Source organism: Limulus polyphemus, unplaced genomic scaffold, assembly GCF_000517525.1.
Source record: "Limulus polyphemus unplaced genomic scaffold, Limulus_polyphemus-2.1.2 Scaffold2891, whole genome shotgun sequence".
Lineage (NCBI taxonomy): Eukaryota > Metazoa > Arthropoda > Merostomata > Xiphosura > Limulidae > Limulus > Limulus polyphemus.
The window spans coordinates 114,079-133,985 of NW_013668501.1; the positions used below are offsets into that span (position 1 = coordinate 114,079).

The following is a 19,907-nucleotide window of genomic DNA, read 5'->3' on the forward strand; positions in this document are numbered from 1 at the left end:
TATAATATTTATAGCATATTGACTCATTATATTTTAAAAAATTACATAATTTACATAAAGTATTTGATGTACAGATGTATCTGTAGGAGCATTCTGAAGCACGACTAACTACTAGTGGAAAGAAGAAAAAGTAATATTTAACTGTTTGAGATTAGTTTAAACATCAATTTTCAGAAATTATGTTGCTACTTTACATTACATATTATTATAATTTTGTTTTGTATATTTAATTAGTTTTAATTAGGAGTAGATACAGAGTATTATCAGCTGATGTATCCCTATTTATAATTTGATATTTTCAAGAGTTGCAAGTTATACAAGTTGCACACCTTTAACAACTTAATCTTGTAGGCACTAATACGATTAACATTTTAATTTATTCTTGATGTTCAGTACTTCTGGAACTATATAATCTATTCATTTCATTGAATAATATAGTAAACTACTTTTTCCTGGCTTTACATGATGGATTGGTATATTTGAGTTTAACAAAAACAACAATACTTTTCTAAATTTTATTCACCCGTATATTGGATTCTTTCATTTAATAAAATCAAAATATTGATCAAAAGTCTGAAATTCAATCAATTTTATGAGCTTCAGTAGAAAGTTATAGTAACTTTTTAATGTTTTAGTACACTTAGCTTGTATTTTTTTTATTATTCTTAACAAAACTAACTTTTCTGAACTTCAGTATTTCAAACGGTGAGGTAGCTGCTGGCAAACCACGATCCAACCAGTAATGGCATTTTTTTCTCATATATCTTTAATTAAAAAACAAAAAAATTGAATAAATTAGTTTATTCTACTTAAATCAAGCTTTACTTTTCCATTGAAGCATTCTTACTCAACTATACTTGATACTTGTATCATCTAATTTCATAATACAAATTATGGGTGTGAAAACCCCTAACATTTCTTCTTTTTTTAGAACAAGTATTTGAAGGTATCAAATGGAAACTCTCTATTCCTACCATAATGCCATCATTATAAATACACCACCTTTCTAATTAAAAGGCTGATAATTGATATGCATTCTAACAAATTCACGATATTAACAAAAATAGTTTGTAACACTAAAAAAAAGTACCATTATAGATTTTTTTACTAATTTTTTTTAGTAAACAATGGGCAAATGCACAACCAAAATGTCACAAAATCATAGAAGTTGGTCAAATTAAACTATATAGCAATACAAGAACACAATATTGTGTGTATTTATTCAAATTATTGTGTAACAGTTAAAAGGCTAGTTAAAAAACACCACAACAACTGGAACAACTTATCACTAACAGAAGTTGAAATTAGGAAACCTCTTTTGACATATTCCTGCATCAATTTGAAACTGAGGTGAGACACAGGAATGCTTTGAAACAAGTTTCTCTATTTTAAAGTCTTCTGATAATAGACAAGGTTCATCTTATAGAAAGACGCATATACCATTTTAAATCTTTGCATATACTATTTCTAAGGGCTTTGATTGCATTAGCCATCCCTAATTTAGTAGTGATAGACTAGAAAGAAAAAACGGAAGGTAATGTGTAATTGAACTGCGGACAGAGAGAATATTGTTGAGCACGTGAGACGTTCGTTATGAATTATAGCGTTTGTTATAGCGCGACTGTTGAAATTAAGTGTATCGCAAAGTTGTATTCAGAAATAATAAACCAGTTTTATTTGAGAAAGGACTTGTATCGCTGAAGTTTCTCGGGAAGAATTTCTACGGGAAATTAACAAACGAACAGAGACGTAACAATAAGTTTATCTTGTTTATTATCGTAAAACAAGTAGAGTGTGTGCTGTCCGTTTATTCTTCGAATTTACCCCAACAAGTCACAGACACCTACAGCAGAAGAATCATTAACGCTCACACATATACACTTAAAGTTATGGACTCATGAACACGTAGGCCTTGTACACAACTGGAATTATCGTTATTAGTGAATACAGACTTCCAAATTTGGTAATGGAACTCGATTTAGATTATATGTAAAAAAGATAATCAAACTGTATTTACATGTCTTTGCGCAGACAATCGAGAAACACGTAGTGCAAAACATGAATAATATAAACAAACATTATTTTTCTAACAGCATAAGCAAGTGTGCGGCAACTCCAATACCAGGAGGCTTATTGCTTTATCCTGCTTCCCGCAATTTTGAGAGTAAAGTGTGTTTAATGTAGTCGTATGTGTTTACGTTTCTGTGTGAACTAAAGTCTAAAACAGTAGAAGTATGACGCTTTAAAAAAAAAACTTCAAGGCCAACCATCAATCAAATCTCACGCAGGCGTAATGCACAATAATATCAGATTTTATCGTTGGTATATATAATACTTGAACAAGTTGAAGTGGTTAGTACAGAAGTATTATCTTTACCGTTTACGTTGTACCGTATACAATACCTTGTCAATGTCATGGAGAGTTTAAGTTTTGTAACTTCTTTCCCTAACTGGGTACTGGGTGTGGTATTTTTTTTAACACTCTACTATCTGTAAGTATATATATATATTTGTATATACATATATGTCTGAAAGTAAAGTTATAAATGACTTTTGAAGCTATATGAATTTTTATTATTTATTTTGGTTTAAGAAGTAAGTTGAACAGAATAATAACATTTAAGAAATTATGAAATAGGATTTAAATTAATAACTTAATGTATCAATTCATCTGCATTACAATAGAGCTCTGCATTTTTTTAGATTTGATACAAAAACATCTTAACTCCCAAGCATGACACTTAGTAAATTACATCTGATTCAGATTATTGTTAGTCATACTACACATATTACTACCGCTATACCAGAGGTCAGGTTGTAAAAATTAAAATATAATTCCAAGGTATCACAGGAAATAAATGCTCTTAGGACCATTAATTTCATTATTGCAGCACCTATAGTGTAAATACTGTTAAGTTATAACTTAATTACCCTTATGTTATAACAAACTCGAGGTAAAAATTAGATGTAGATGATTAATCCATATGACAGAAAAAATAATTTAGATACCACAGATTTCCTATAGATCAAGACTGTATGAAAGTTATTTATTAACAAACTCCTTAAACTAGTACTGTTAGAATTTTTAAGTGTTGAGCATTGGACATTTTACTTTTTTTAGCATAAATTTTGTTGATCAATTGTCAGCACAGCTCGTAGCAGGTATATATAGTTGGAGCACTGGATATCACTGTTTGAGGCTCCACTTGGATTGGGAAGGTAATTTTAACAGCCAATTTTTCTTTGATGTATGTAAAGTGTCAGGTGCGATAAAGATGCATTTTTGCCTTATCACTCACAGTCTGATGATTTAGTAGATTGGGTAATAGAAACTATCAAGTGCATGCTTGCCAAGTTTGTTACTTTTAGCCAAACTGAATAAAATATACACTTACTGTACATGCTCATGTTTGGGTGAGAAATCCTGTTCCCTCTCAATGTGATGTATGGTTCTCCTACCTAGATCAGATGTCCCACTGTGTCTATGAGAATATGTAACACGTTTAAATATCAACAGCTAGGAAAGGCCATCTTACAAGAGAAGAGGTACTATCACAAAACAGAGAAGGAATGAAAGTACCACAGAAGATACTGAATGTGGCTTTGGTATATGCCAGTAGTATGGAAGCCACTTGGACGTGACCTCATATTGTGCTCTGATGAATCATTCAGTTAGCGTACAATGTTTCCAGAGAATCACTCATCTAATCTTATCTGAGTGCTAAGGGTGTGAATGTACTACAAGGAGTGGAAAGTAACACCCTTTTAGTAAAATTTTGGAGTTGCATCAAAACCAGTACTAAAGTTGTAACTGAAAGAAGGTCCCTAAAAAGAGATATTGTAAATATTGGTAAATTTTGACAATCAAAACTACAGGTTAGCATCACCTAACCTGAATCAGCTCGTGTGTTGGAGCCAGTTCTCTTGTCTTGACTTTCATTCCTTCTTACTGTAATTGGGCTCTATCCATGTGATATGAAAAGCAATGGGACCAGGTTGGAGAGTAAGCAGTGTTGAATGTTGTCTGAGAGGGACAACAGAGAGCAGCATAGTTAAAGGTATTGGTCAGTTAAAGACTGAATGGAAGATTCACTGAAACTTTGTAGGTATTAGGGATAAAGTTTCTGTGAACAGTATAGGGTATGAGTACATGTGAAGCCTATAGAAATGTTGCTTGATTAAGGTACAGTGGTATGACCCTGTCTGTAAAGGACTTAAAGCAGGTCACGATTGTAACTGAGCATTTACATCCCATTTTCAACCTCAGCATATTGCTCAACTTTTGGTCAGTTGGAATTCATCTGATCATACATTTTGAATATAGACTTTTGCTATTTTAGGTCATCCTGGTTATTATTATTATTTTTTTCATCCAGCCTTGTTATCAGTCTCCCCTGAATATTTACATTAAACTAAATAATGGATCACTTCAACGAAGAACAGTATTTTACAACTTCAGGACTTATAGGGAAGTAGTCCACTACGAGGCTAATCCTCTGACTATCAGTGCCAACTTGACATTTACCATAGCCAAGACTATAGATGAAGATGTGTTGCCAAGCAACACATTGAATACAGGACAGGCTTCCATTAAGTGTACTAATAATAGATGGAACTACCACCACCTCTATGGCTTTGTTCACTCTGGAGGAGCCGAGCCTTTAGATGGCTGAGGAGGAGACACCACTTCCATTGCTGACTCCTGTAGAATCAGAGTCGGCCCCTGCAATGAAGTACTTGGACCCACTCCTAAAGTTGGAGGATGCTATGTCACCAAACAGTGTCAGTGTCAAGTGTGTTCACTCCTATGGAAGGAACATTACATTCTCAAACTCAAGGAAACCTTTCTAGAGCTTAGATCTTCTCAATGGTCAATTAGATTCTGGGATGGGTTCTCACTCAATGCTTTGAATCCCTGTCACCAAACATGTTTTGTTCTTTCAGCCATGAGGCACTATAATGTTACGGTCAATCCCAACATTTGTTGGTAAAAAGAGTTGCCCCAAAGTCAGTGCTGGTTGGTGTTGACTAGCTGCCTTCTTGGCCGGTCTTATATATACAAGACTACCACAATCTAGTATTCTCCCGACATTTCGTGAAGGTTCGAGAAGGAAATGGCGTGATACAAGAGTCACGTAACCTGCGTTATCGTAACAATATTGTTGCGTCATCGAGGTCACGTGACTGGTGTGGCGCCCTCTAGTTTCTAGAACTATCTTGTTCCTTCATGAATGCTCTAGTATTTACTAGATAGGGTAGTCTGGTATATATAAGAGGGGGACAACGTGACGCGGGAATGTGTGTATAGACAGTGAGTAATTGAACTGCAGTCAGAGAGCACGAGAGACGTTACAGCGTTTGTTTAGCGCGATTGTTGAAGTTGAGTGTACCCAAACAAGATCCACACAAAGATCTACATCCCGATGCAGACAATAGTCATAGTAGTAGTGTAAGTGTGAATACAGTCATGACTGAAACATTACGTGACAGGCGTGTAAAAATCAAGGATACTCCATGTGAGAAAACTGTGGCGGGACTTTATGTTTAAGTAGAAGCTGTATGCAAGGGACTTAAAGTGGGTACGGGAAATTAGCATTGTCAATAATAGAAGTTGTCGAGGTATGAAAGTGAAACTCTCCATAAGTGTTAATATCGAAATGGTCGAGGTAGAGAACAGATCTTGTCAACAATCTTGCTGTAGATATATATATCAGTGTTACTCCGAGAACAGTAGTTAACATAGATTTGTCTCAATGGATCTGTAGCTGCTTCAAAACCACTGTTGAGAAGATGTAACCGAACCGAAAGGTTCAAGTGGGTATCAGACCACAAACAGTGAACTGGGCAAGTGTGCTATTTACCAGGGACGAATCTGCAATAAGGCTTGGCGTTAGGTCCTCTCTCTTTTTCTTTCTTACCAATCGCAGAGATTGTGTAGGTAGCTGGCACATCTAAAAGATGACAATTATATAATCAGTTTGTTTTTGCCTAATCTGTACTGTCACTGCACATTGGCTTTATTGTTGACTATAATTACAGGCTAATAAGATAGAGTAGTCTTTTCTTTCTCCTTTTTTATGTAATAATTGTAAATGCTGTAAACTCTTAACTAATAATTAACAAGAGAGAGAGAGCACCCCAAGTTAAGTTTCCAACATGAAAAACTGACTTTCAAATTCAGCACGGCCTGACATGGCCAGGTGGTTAGAGTCGCGGGTTCGAATTACTGTCCCATCAAACATGCTCGCCCTTTCAGCCGTGGGGGCGTTATAATGTGACAGTCAATTCCACTTTTCTTTGGTAAAACAATAGCCCAAAAGTTGGCGGTGGGTGGTGATGACTAGCTGTCTTCTCTCTAGTCTCACACTGCTAAATTAGGGATGGCTAGCGCAGATAGCCCTCGTGTAGCTTTGCGCGGAATTCAAAAACAAACAAACAAATATACCTCATTGTAAAAAAAAAGTGAACATTTTCTAAAAAAGTGATTTTTTCTAGGAAATACTGCACGGGAAAAGTGTTCGGATTGTGCTATTTAGTCATACGCAACACATTTCATCAAAATGATGCAGAGCTAAAAATGTTCATACATTTTACTGATATGAACGATAATGTTTGTATATATTCAAAAAAATAATAGTATTTTGGTATTACATTTTAAGATTACATCAATAAAGATATAATCAAACCCTCAAGTCCTAGTGAAAGACAAATTCTTGTTGTGAGGAGAGCACTTTTATTCAAAATTGTGTTCTGTTATAAAGAATTGGTTGTTGCACATACCACAGTTATTTTTCTAATTGTCTGAATCTTGAAAACTCAAAAAGCGAATTTTTTCATGCCCCCAGTGGTACAGCGGTATGTCTGCGGACTTACAACGCTAGAATCCGGGTTTCGATACCCGTGGTGGGCAGAGCACAGATAGCCCTTGTGTAGCTTTGTGCATAATTAAAAACAAACAAACAATTTTTTCATGGATTTTTGTTTGTGGTGTCATTTAATAGATAGCGCTATATTTCTGTTGGAAATACAAGACTGTTTAGTGTAAGAGTTATTATTTAGTTTATTTGGTGATATAATATTTAATGATCATTTACTTTTCATAAAAGAGAGTTAAACGTGCGATAGTTATGACAACTTTGGTTACGTAATTCTGTACGAGCCGTATGTTGTGTTTGCAATCACATTGTTGTCTAGGCTTTAGAATATTGTTGACGTCACGTTACTCGAATCTTCGGTATTTTTCTCGTTACCTTACAGCACTGCTCGCGTAATTCAGAGAAAGTTCGAGGTCTCAGTGAACAAAATAAAATTATAGGCGACCAAGCGAGTGCAAGTCAAGTGCAGTTCAATCAGAAAATTAACGAAAGAAAACGTGAAGTTGGCCTTCGTATGAGTGATTAGCCGTAACGGGCGATATTTTAAAGTGAGTTTCGCAGTTTAATAGAGATAAGGAGAATAATTTGTCTGATCAAAGAGTGTTCTGAAGTAATTGAACCCGTCTGTGTGGACTTTGACAAAAGGAGACAATTATTTAAGGTTCAGGATACAATTGTGGTAACCCATGAGGTAACGTAAATGAATTGTTCACTGAGAGGAGTAGAGAAAAGTAATTCGTCTTGACAATTGGATTCTAAAGGAATATCAGCCTGAGTGGAATTTTGACTAGGAAAGAGAATTATTTAGAGTTTTAGATACAACTGTGATATCATATAGTGTAAATAATTTTTTGTACATTCGTTTGAGTTGTTTTGGATATATTATTTTAAAACAAGTGGATTGTGTGCTATCTATTTATTGTGGAATTTATTGCCAACAAGTCACAGACACTTACTGTAGAAGAATCCTTGGCCCACATATACATAAAACCCTGACAATTTCACAAGCCTCAATCACCACTTTTGTCATTGAGATATTGTTGTATTTCAGCACAACAGATGACATAATTTTACTTATTATTTCGGTCACATAAATAGATAGATAGATGGCCACGCAATAAGTTGCATATAACTAAAAAGCACAATCCAAACACTTTTCTCACCTGCACGGTAATGATGGGTGAATACTGCAATTAGTAATAACTAGTACAAACAGCCGCTCGTATGGCGGCATTTCTGCTGGTAAATAATAATATTACACAACCAAGACATTAAACTTAATATTCTGCAAAATTGGGAAATAAAATCATGCTAGATTACAAGTTTCATGGGTCTTTTTTCACACAATTCTATGAATATCCACTTTACATCAGATGTTTTATGTTTTTTGTAGAATGCTGCAAAGCTGAAATCCCTGCCACGACATCCTACCTGGTACTGTGTTTTCATGCCTCAGTGGACTGTACTTAGTACAAACAGATGGTCTGATTTTCCCACTTTTAGTCTTCGTATGTAGGAAAAATTGCCTGAGTTGGGTCTGACAATGAATGATATTGCTAATTCTGATGGCCTGCCCATCGATCTGTGAATTCTTACCATCTTCACTTGTGATCTTTCTATGAGCCACCTGGAAAAGTCGGATACTCCTGACTGGAAATACAGATTTCTCTTCAATGTGCTCCTCTTAGCCAGGAAAAGAAATGGATTTTAGGAACTAGGTACATGTTTAGAAGGAGTAGTGGAGTGACAGGTATAAAAAAGCAAATAGAAAAGATAGGAGGTTCTTATTTTATATTATAGCTTGTCAATATCGTAGTTTGAGTTCCTAATTTGTAAGAAATTTTAGACTTTGTATTTGGACATCACAAACAAACAACTTGCACCAATGCTGCATTCAACATATCACATGACACACAAAAATCGATATTAAGGTGTGTTCGTTTAATAATTACTTTTAAATTAAGAAATTAACTAATGTATAATACTAAAATCTGAATTATAATCTACAATTTGATACCAAATATATTTACATAAATTAATAAAATAACAGTTCAATAAAATGTTGAATGCAAGTCAACAAACGCGATGACATGGCCTTTGACCCGTGACGATAGGGTTAATAAACATCTTCAGTGGTACTAAACTTGACCAATGAAGGGGATGCAAACTGAGAACTAGGTACACAGCGTAGGTACATTTCCATCACTGCTCTTAGCCATCCTTCTGTTTCCATCTTTATGGATGACTTGAAATTGGATAGTTTTAAGGGTTCTGTCTTGATTGCTGAGCTTTCTCAGATGATTCCCTACACAGTTTTTGGGTCATTGCTGAGTTGTACGCAACCTTATTTGTTATGTATTGTTACGTCTCTGTTTGTTAATTGATTTTCTGTAACTTCGTTCCGACGAAACTTAAGCGACACAAGTCCTTTCTTAATAAAACTGGTTTATTCTTCCCGAATATAACTTTACCGATCTCTACAGAGTAAAAGTCAACTAAACAATTAGACTTGAAATCTATTTCAGAAAAACAAATCAGTAACATGTTTTATTTTAATAGCAAAAAGTGGTACTTCTATGAGAATCAGAAATTGTAATTAAAAGTTGATCAAGTGCGTGGAGGCTATTTACATTTGGAATCACAAGATTCAAAACTTGGAAATCATTGTGGATTTTTTACTACATGTATCTCCAGGTTAAAGATGAAATATTTATAACATACATATTTGTCTATGCAATAGATGCTCAAATCCACATATGTAGGAAACTTAATTACAGTTTTAGTCCTACAGTCCAAATTCAATTAAAAAAAAACGCAACCCCATGATTAACATTTCCATGGCCAATGGCCGATTTTTATTCGACCACATAAACGTTAATTCGTGCGATTCTTTTTTCTTGGTAAGAAGCGGGGGGAACAAAAGTAATTGATTTTGGACACCCTGAAACAGATGATTGGAAAGCTAAGTAATTTTAGGCTCATTTGATTACTCCAGTTTTGTTTTGTTTGCTGTTTTTTTGTGTTGTTGTTGTTTTTTGTTTGGCTAGAGTTGTATTTCAATCTCTGTGTGGTATGCATGGAAAGGTGTATTCAACTGCTGTTCTTGACGAACGATTTTGGTACTTGAAATTTTAGGTGTACGATGCTCACTCAAAAAATTTCGGAAGGACATGACCTTGAAGGACTTTATTGATATTGCCACACAGGATAGGCTTACAACACCTCATTCCATACCGCTAACAGTTGTTTTCCCATATCTCTGTACTTCTGAATTATCCTGTCCAGTAACTTCTAAATCTCCCTGTGCAACAACGGAAAGGCATAAATATTACTGGATTCGGTGATGGTTGTAGTAATCCCATGTGTGTGTGTGTGTGTGTGTGTGTATATATATATATGTCAGTTGAAAACTAAAATGTAGGGTCCATACAAAACGTGTCTCGAAGGCATTGTGGGTAAGACTACTTATTATAAGCGGAATTTGGCTTTTTTATTATTTTGTTGTTGTTTTCTTTTCTGAGGGCTTACTTTGAGACATAAAAAAATCCCTTCTAAACCAATTACTGGTTGTTTCTTTGAAATATTTTAAAATTAACTATATCTTTTCATTTGTTCCTGTGTTTCTCCCTCTCTCTGTATATATATATAAATTTCAGTTATGAAGTATGTCAAAACTGTGATATACGCGGCGCTCTGTGCACTTTTTTGGTAGCCAGAACATTTATTGCGTTACTTTTTGGAAAAAGTAACCTTTTTTTAGCATAAATACATCTTTTTTTTTTTTACAGCAAACTGTTTAAATTTCACTACACATACATGTGAATATGTATCAAAATAATATCGCCTCACCCTGAAGTGCTGAAACAACAAACTCGCGCTGCATGAGAATAAAACGGGATGAAACGTTGGGTATTTTTGGTCGATAGATGTGACTCAATTTACATTTTTCTCTTTAGGCTCGACAAACATTGGAAGCTGATGGGGCAAGTAAATAATTAAACAATATTATTATTTTAAGAACTTGAGGAAGCAAATCTCTACTGTAGATAGTTGGATACTTATCCCCCACCTCACCCCTCCTCCTTTACACATCTACATTACAGTATGATAAGCTGATTAGTTATGCCATAATGACAGGGATTAAATACTGAAAAATGGCTTCCGAACAGAAACTATTGTTTTTAAACATCACTTGTTTTTAGCTTTTTGTTTTTATTTCGTTAACTTAGCATTTGAATTTTTCGTTTTTGACAATTTTTTATTTAGCCTTCGTTAACAAAACAAAAAAACTCTTGCAGAGGTAAGCAATTTTTGCTTAATTTTTAACTGATGTTGGAATGATTTAACGAGTTCCAGCAGTTGTTGTTGTTGTTTTTGTGGAGGGGGGAGGGGAGACTCGAGTATTGTGTGTACGTTGTTTTCTGTAAGTTTTGGAATAACTGCTATCCCTATTTTATAAACTGTACGATATAACTTTTGGCAAGTGTTTAAAGTTGTTGAAGTGTTTTAAATACAGTGAAAACTACGTGTAGGCTTACAATCTCCCATCCAAGTGGTGACCTACATAAACTGAAGTATTTTTAAAAAATTGTTGTTTTTTTATCAATTTTCACTTCTTATTCGGTAAGTAGTTTTACTGTTTACATAACAACACGATGGAAAACTGTTGTTGAAAAGGTTTTGTGATAACCATCAACAAAGAAATTAGTATAATCTATTACAATAAGCTGTATGTACATGGATTTTATTAAGTGTGTGACGTCATTAATCATTTAATATTTTACTTTAAACATTTACGTTTACATTTATTTCGTCCTAATATATGTATATTATGGGAACTACGCATGCGCAGTACCCATATACGTCAACCGCACCCTCAGCACCCCTAGTTCGCGCACCCTTCTAATGGGGAATGAGCTTTACTAGCTTTATCTTATGTAACGGACTACAACGATTGCGTAAGTTTGACTTGTCAAAAACGTTAAAACGAAATACATACATGCCTATTTAGACCGATGCTAGCATTCCCATTATTATAATAAGGTTAACTCCTTTTTTTTTTACGTAGTTGTTTACAGCGATTTATAAGTTATATTCACTAAAAACAGTAAAGCGAATTCTTTCATTTTATTTTCAGTACTTGTAGGTTAATTTTTTAGGTAGGTCCTGTGAATGTCATTATTATTTAAAGAATCGTTACATGATTTTGTCTTTTGATTTTACGTACACCTGTATCGTGTTTTCCGTCTTTTAACATCAGATAGTGTTTTTTTTTAGATATTTATACATATATGTCTAATAGGGAATTGTTATTACTAGCAGAAATACCCGCCCTCCGGGCAGGTATAACTGTTAGTTCCTACGGAAGGCTATTGGGCCTGCGGCCTTTTCTGGAATTGTGACAGTTCTACAACATACTTGACATTCCAAAATCTTCACCGTACATGAGAATAAGGATTTTATTGAAATTTTAGTTTAAAAATGAGTTATCATCACAGCATTACATCAGAGAGAAGATTTTATTGAAGTATTTCTTTGTAGACACAGTTATCAATGAAAGTACATTGCATTTCTGTTGCAACACTCGTGAGATTTTCACTGAAGAAAAACAAATATTTTTTGATTGTTTTATATTTGTAACTTACTCCTTTTTTGTAATTTTTATTGGTTAAATCTGAAACATATCATTTTTGTGGAAATTTCAATTGTTTTATTTATTGCTCAGCTATAAAAATACCGCATAGTTATAAAAATATAACCCAGTTATGATTGGTGCGGTAGTTTCCGAGATACGAGTTTTGGACATATACATCGCAAGCTCAATTATAATAAGAGTATTGATTTACTTAAAGCTGCAGTAGGCTAGCATGTCAAAAATTCGCTTTTGGGGATGTAGAGGTACTAATATTAAATTAGACACAAAAGACCAAGCGAAAAAAATGTTTAATATAAAAATATTTGTCTAAATTATCACACGGAATTCTCGGTAAAATTAACTGTCATATCTTGCTTTGTAATCGTTCTACTTATTAGGAATTGTTGTGTGTTACTTCAATTGCTCTTCCAACCGCTCTTAAACATTTTCTTGGAATTTTAATTATTTTCACATGTGATAAACTGAATCGGGTACATACAACTTTCTGATCGCCAGTACACTTAAAAAAGGTCAAAAATGAACTACCTTTACATATATTTGAAACAAAATCCATATAGTAATGACTAGTAGTAAACTGTAATGGGCATAACAAACAGTACTTTTTTATTTTGTTGTGAGTAATAATTTCTGGTAACCACTCAGCAATACAAAATTAACATCTCCATTTCTTGAAACCTTTAAATAGCCATCATCTCTATGTATAATGATAGCTAAATGTCTGTCTGTCACACTTTGTATCTCCGTAACGGTTAATCGTACAAAGAATTACATATCAAAACACTTATTTTCAAGAGTACATTACAGGAAAATTACTCATGTTTTGCAATTCCTAAAATTTCATATCAACATCGATCCGTCAGTGTTCGTATGTGCTGAACAGTCAATCTGAGAAACACGTATTAAAAAACAAAAATGTTTCTTTTTCTGAGGGGCCAAGTGGTTTGGATGTTTGACTCGCAATCTGAGGGTCGCGGGTTCGAATCCCCGTCACTCCAAATCAAGAGTTGGCGGTGGGTGGTGATGACTAGCAGTCTTACACTGCTAAATTAGGGACTGCTAGCGCAGATAGCCCTCGTGTAGAAATCCAAAAACAATTTTTCTGAGGAAAATTCACGAAACAAACGAGACTTCTTCCGTCGAGTGACTGAGAGAAATATTTTGAAGATAGAAGTGTGAACAGAAAAACGTATAGAGATAAACGTGTTTGTGTACACATTTGTTGTTGTTCAGTTTATATATTTTTCAAGTCAGAATTTTATGCATGCATGATTTGGTTTTATCATGTCGAATAAATTAATTTGAATTATTTCCGCTTTCAAATCTATAGAAATGACAACTGTGAAAAAGCGATCACTTCGGCAGCGGACTTTTCTTACTCTCATTAAATCACACGGAACGATGACATCCAGCTTTTAAAAAATCCCGTGGCAACTTAGCGAACCTGTTGTTCTGGATGCACCCATTGCATCGAAAAACAAACATTTTTAACAACAATGCATTGTATTCAGTCTCCTTTACTTCAAAACAAATGAAATGCTATTTTCCTTATTGAAACACATGGAACGACAAAAGACGATTGTAAATGGTTCACTAGAAAATAATACTGCATATACGTTATGATCAAAGGGATTGGGTTGACAGCACATTTTATATTTATTCATCACTATGTTTCGGAAAATTGCCGTTGAATTACTTCAACAATATCTGCTAGTACAGTATAATACTGACTTTTTATATCGGTATGCTACAATTGGATGGTACACAAAAACAATATTATATTCTGTGTCCAGTACATATAGAATGTCTGGGGTTTTCACGTTGTTTTTGTGTGCACTGTTAAAGCCCCCATATGTCTTATCTTTTATGAACTTCTGTAGTTGTGTATGTATTTTGACGTGAGAAGTAACCTATATAAATTGGCAGTAAGGGAGTCGCAGGACATTGCATTTTGTCGAAATATGTGTTATATGGATGAAGCCGGAATCTGATTTAAAAGAAAGCAGTTAGAATCGGGAAATACGAACCACTTCCTTTCTTTAATATGGGCTAACAAAGCCATCACTCGAAATTGCCCAAGATCAAAGTCAGTACACGCACACAGTAGATACTGTGTTATATTTAAAGAAAATACAGATTTGATTTTCTATCATGAAATGGAGTCAATAAAATTCTGTCTCTAACATTCAACAAACTCCTTTTGCACGGTGTAACATTTGTTGGGCATGGGAACGTCTGTGATTATTCAGATACTAACTCGCTTTGATACATCTCGATATAGGACAGATATGCAGATAGAACAAGCATGATAAAACTATTCACATGACACTAAAATCGCTTAGCAACCCTCTCACGTGGACTCGCGTGTTGGGCCAAACCCCGAATTTACCAGGAGACTCCAACGCCTAATTATTCACATAAGGTTAGTAAATATAATCAAAATCCATTTACCTCATTGGCTATCAACACTGTTTCTTAACACCAAATGTACATATTATAATATTCGATGAAGGTTTGGCTTGTTTTCTTCACTCTATGCGAAGTTGCAATGGCATGGAGTGTTATAATGGGTTTCCTGCTGTAGTTTTAGGTTTATAAACTTCACTAACTTTTCATAAACAAACAAAAATACATTTTCCTAGATCAGCAAAGACTTTTGTATAACAGTTTGCTAACATATTTACCCTTATTTATCTTTTTTTTTTACACTTCACTCTAACACGCGTTCTACGAAACTTTAAGTGGTAGAGGAAACTCTCCTTTTGAAAGTAGCCATTAAAGTTTTCCGTTCGTGAATAATATGCATCACATTTTCTAAATGCTTTTAATATCCAAAGTTAGCACGATGGCAATTATTAATACATTATTTATTTGAAACTTAGAGTACTATGTGTAACGAAATTACTCGCCATCACCCCTTTCATTCATTGGTATGACAATTCATCGTCACAAAACCATATATAACATATACGTGTATACAATAATGGTATTAACGTATTCTGATTTCTTATACAAATATATTTATGTACCAATTAGTTTAATTTTAAACGTTTTAAACAACGATGCTTCCTTCAGTGTGTGATAATTACATCATATACTTTATCTTACAGTGATTTACAATCAATACGTTGTTGAAATAATATAATGTGTCACAACTACATGTGTAACTATAAAGATGAGAACAACTGTCATGTATCTCAATACACTGAAAATTAAATTCACTGCAGCTTATTATATGATATAATTGTCCTACCTGTCCTGTGCTTGCTTTAAATAACAATCCAATTTTCAATAGAAATTCCCCAACACCAGGTATTCTCTTCAACAAAGCGTATAATCCAGCAATAGTGAGTCCCCCAGTGATGATTCCATTGGCAATATTTTCATTATTCTGAGCATATTTGGAAGCTGACTTTAATAGTACCCTCTGGTGATCACTAGGATTTAAATGATGGACATATGCTGCTGTGTCTAGAACACAACTACTTATGACGATGGCGACGATAAGAATTCCTACAAGTATAAACAAAGCATTTTGAAATTTAGAAAATAAAAAAATAAATTAGATGTATTAGGTTAGAAAGCATTTCATAATCTTAACATTATGAAAATCAGGTTTCGATAGGTGGGTAGAGTACAGATAACCCATTCTATAGTATTGGGTTTAACAACAAGCAAACCTAACATTAAGTTTAAGTATGAGAAAGATTAAGTAGTTTAAATTTCTGTTTAACTTTATTTTTCGTACTGAAGTAAACTATGTAGTAGAGAACGTGATTCTAATGAATTTATTTATAAGTGATATCTTAAAAATTACCAAATGATAAATACGTAAGTTCTTACCTTTTACTCCAGTCTTCATTGTGGATCAATGACTTTGGAGATCTGACTAACAACACAAAATGGGGAAATTATTACCCAATGAAATATATATCTGTGATAACATCCGGTTTGTCGTGCAAATACCATATGGATATGAATGTATCCCATTGATAGGTTCTGTGCAAGGTGTTATTTTCTCATAAGCTTATGATTTTTTAAAGGGATTTATCAGCGTTATCATTCCCGTGCAGGCTCTGGTATGAACAATGAAAAGGAATATAAAACATATTTTCAGCTAACTTGTACATCTAACCTTGAAACTCTGTGTCATTATTTTTTCTCGTTTATGTGTACATCACAGTGTATATTAGTTTTTTAAAATATTTATTTACTCTAATAAGTCCACATTAAGAAATATATTTCATCAGAGAAAATTGTGTAGGTATAAGAATAATTCGTTGAACAAATTTACTAATCATACAAACACAATTATGTTTAAGACTCTGTCTTTAACATCTTGTTGAACAGCCAAAATCGTGAACAAGTAACACTTAAGATACGGGTTTATTTGCTGAAGAAAGGTGCCAATATCAGAGCGTTTCTGACCAATCCTTTAATAAACTATGTCATCCTGGTAATTTTTTGTAGATTATTTGGGATGCTTATGTTTAAAGGAATAAATCAGACCCTTAAAATATGTCACCATGTTTAACTCATAAAGTTATAAACAGTTTAGTTGAATGTTTCGTTCTTTTTTGCACTTAGTGTGGCACCTCTGAAATAAAACCTACATGTCCAAGCACTCGGTTACTTTCTTAACTTATACGTTGTTGTTGCTTTTTTATATTTAATTAAACTTAAACAGCAAATAAATGTTCATTAGAAATAAACATTATACCTACGTATAGTTTACTAACATAAAATATAAAGTGACATAAGCTGGCATAAGTTTGAGTTATTCTCAGCTGAAATGTTTTACAGGTAAGATAACCCTACAATAGCAGAAGGAATGATTCCGTTTATTTGGTAGGTTGTATATGTAATTAGGAGAAAAAATATGTACGGTGTGGATCAGTGCAAGAGATCACACTTAAATAAAGCAAACACTTGATTTTAATGTTTGTTTTTCAAGTAACCCCAAGAAATATATACAATACTGGAAATAAATAATTATGGAAACGATGAGGAAAAAAAATATAAAAGGCAAATAGTATGGAAGTTTCACCTCTTTCTTATGTGAAAATGAATGCACCAGAATACAGTGACATGTTCATAGTTTACACTGTGATTGGTGTCACCCAACCAATCAGAAAGTGCTACACCACTTTAAGTCCTATAAAAGTATAGTCAGTCATAATTGTAGAATTTTCCCAGGAAGTTCCTTGAGGAGAGAAAACGTCCCGGTACCAGAGCTTGGAGAAGATCGTACTTTAAGTCTAATTGTTAAGTTGACTTTTACTCTGTAGATCCCGGTACCAGAGCTTGGAGAAGATCGCTACTTTAAGTCTAATTGTTAAGTTGACTTTTACTCTGTAGATCCCGGTACCAGAGCTTGGAGAAGATCACTACTCTGTACGGGTTTGGTAGATTTGACTGGTCTCGCAACCACCATAAAAAATTAGGAAATAAACATAAATTATGCCTCCTTCATTCTAGAATGAACACAAATTATAACATGAAAATATAAATTTTTAGACAAAATAGCTTAAATCTCATAGCATTGTACATTTATATATATTTATTATTTTTTATTATATTGACCTTTCAGCCATGCCTGGCTAACAGTACAGAAGTTACAATGATGCGATTCATGTGCACTCATGTTACTGTATCAAATAACATAAAACTGACCTTTGGTTTATGCAAAGTAACTTGTTATGGCTGTGTTTTAGCAGGCTAGTATTTTGTAAAATACTGTCACATGTATATAGATTATTGATATTAAACTTATTTTTCTTAAAACATAGAACAGTAACTAAAGAAGTAAAGCAAACAATTATCTCTTCTAGTTATGATTGTTATGTATTAGAATTTCAAATAGTCCGAAGCCGAGTTAACTAATAATTTAAATTTAGTAGTTAAATCGTACTTTGATTTAGTATTTAAATATATGCTGATATATTAGTCAATTAACGATATTTGCCAACAAGATTGATACACATTTTTCTTTTTTAACACAAATACGTTTTAATACACACACAACAGTACAATTTACAATAACAATTATTACCAATAGTTACTGCAAACAAAGATTTATAAACAAAACTCCCTTGATATCTTATTGAGGGTTTGCCATGAGCAAGTTAATTACAAGTTGATGTAAGTACGATTCTCTGGAAACTAGCTAGCTTTGTCCTTGGCCACAAACGCTGAGCTCTCCATGATGAATTTATATGTTTTCATAAAAATGCTAATGTCTGATGAGAATCCACTGAAGTTAAATTATTTGTAACGTTCAAAATTTATAAATATTCCTGGTCAACTATCTTAAGTTTTCTGATTGATAAGCGTTATAAAAAATCACAGTAATAGCTTTCAAAGTTTATAACTCACTGATTATATGAACTACTAATAGACACTCCCTTTGGCATGGGAAGATTTTCTAGAAAATTCAGATTACATAACAATACTGAGCTATATTTAAACATTTATGTATATAGATATATTGTTGATTCCTACTCTCGAGAATCTTCCACATCTTTGGAGAATAGGCGGGAGTTTCGCAATACATATCTAACACTACAAGATATGCATGTTTTTTAAATATAAACTTAATCTAAACAAAAGTTGACAAACGTTTTTCACAAGTTTCTCTTCTGAAAGCTTAGTAAAAATCTATTTACAATCACATTTCTTATTGACATGGAAGCAATTTTTTTTCTAATGCCAAATTAACTTCAATTAATCTTTTTACATAAGTACCCTATCTTTAATAGTGTAACATCACATTTTGTTTTCCATTGGCTAAATTTTGTACCAGTAAAAGTAAGAATTATTGTTCCTATTGTTCCCAGCTAACATCCTGAATATTTAAGGGTTTTTGTTTCGTACTCAAAACATGTAACATTCATTTAACAGTTTCAATTTTCACATCTGTTTTTTACTGAAAGGTACATAACCACCCACTGTTCACAGTTGTGTCTTTTATTTGATAAATTAACTTCAAATCCTGTTTATTCACAGGCCTGTCTTCTACTACAGAGGTAATGAGTTAATGGCAGTTAGATTAGGGTTTTACAAGGCTCATTTTTGGTGCTGGAGCAATTCATGGGAGGAGTTGAAACAGGTCAGAGTGGTTACTGTTTTGTTACATGTTATTTGTATTTGTGATTTCACTTTCTAAATATGATATGGGTTAAATATATGTACCATCATCATTAGATATAATGTGGGCTATAAACTTACAGCACTATTAACAAGGTTTACTAAGTGTGATGTAGTCTTGTTCCCCACTCCATATTCTTTCTGGTGGATCTCCTATAGTATCAGATATTCCATGTTCTTCTACAATCCTACTCCTCTGTCTACTTTGATCTAGTGACAACGTACAACCTGTC

At 33.6% G+C, this 19,907-nt stretch overlaps 2 protein-coding genes across 4 annotated transcripts in view; one reads left to right on the top strand and one right to left on the bottom strand.

The window, feature by feature from the left end:
- LOC106468150 (N-acetylgalactosamine-6-sulfatase-like) overlaps positions 1 to 19,907 on the top strand; it is a 76,347-nt gene that overhangs the window by 42,676 nt on the left and 13,764 nt on the right. For all 3 annotated transcript variants that reach the window (XM_013928560.2, XM_022396454.1, XM_022396453.1), the window contains exon 11: positions 19,534 to 19,636. In XM_013928560.2, coding sequence (XP_013784014.1) covers positions 19,534 to 19,636 — 103 coding nt within the window. The remainder of the gene's footprint in view (positions 1 to 19,533; positions 19,637 to 19,907) is intronic.
- Positions 15,591 to 16,507, bottom strand: LOC111087951. The gene is made up of 2 exons (XM_022396455.1): positions 16,372 to 16,507; positions 15,591 to 16,041 (listed from the first exon to the last, which is right to left on the bottom strand). The coding sequence occupies exons 1-2, from the start codon at positions 16,388 to 16,390 to the stop codon at positions 15,614 to 15,616; spliced, it is 447 nt and encodes a 148-aa protein (XP_022252163.1). The 5' UTR covers positions 16,391 to 16,507; the 3' UTR covers positions 15,591 to 15,613.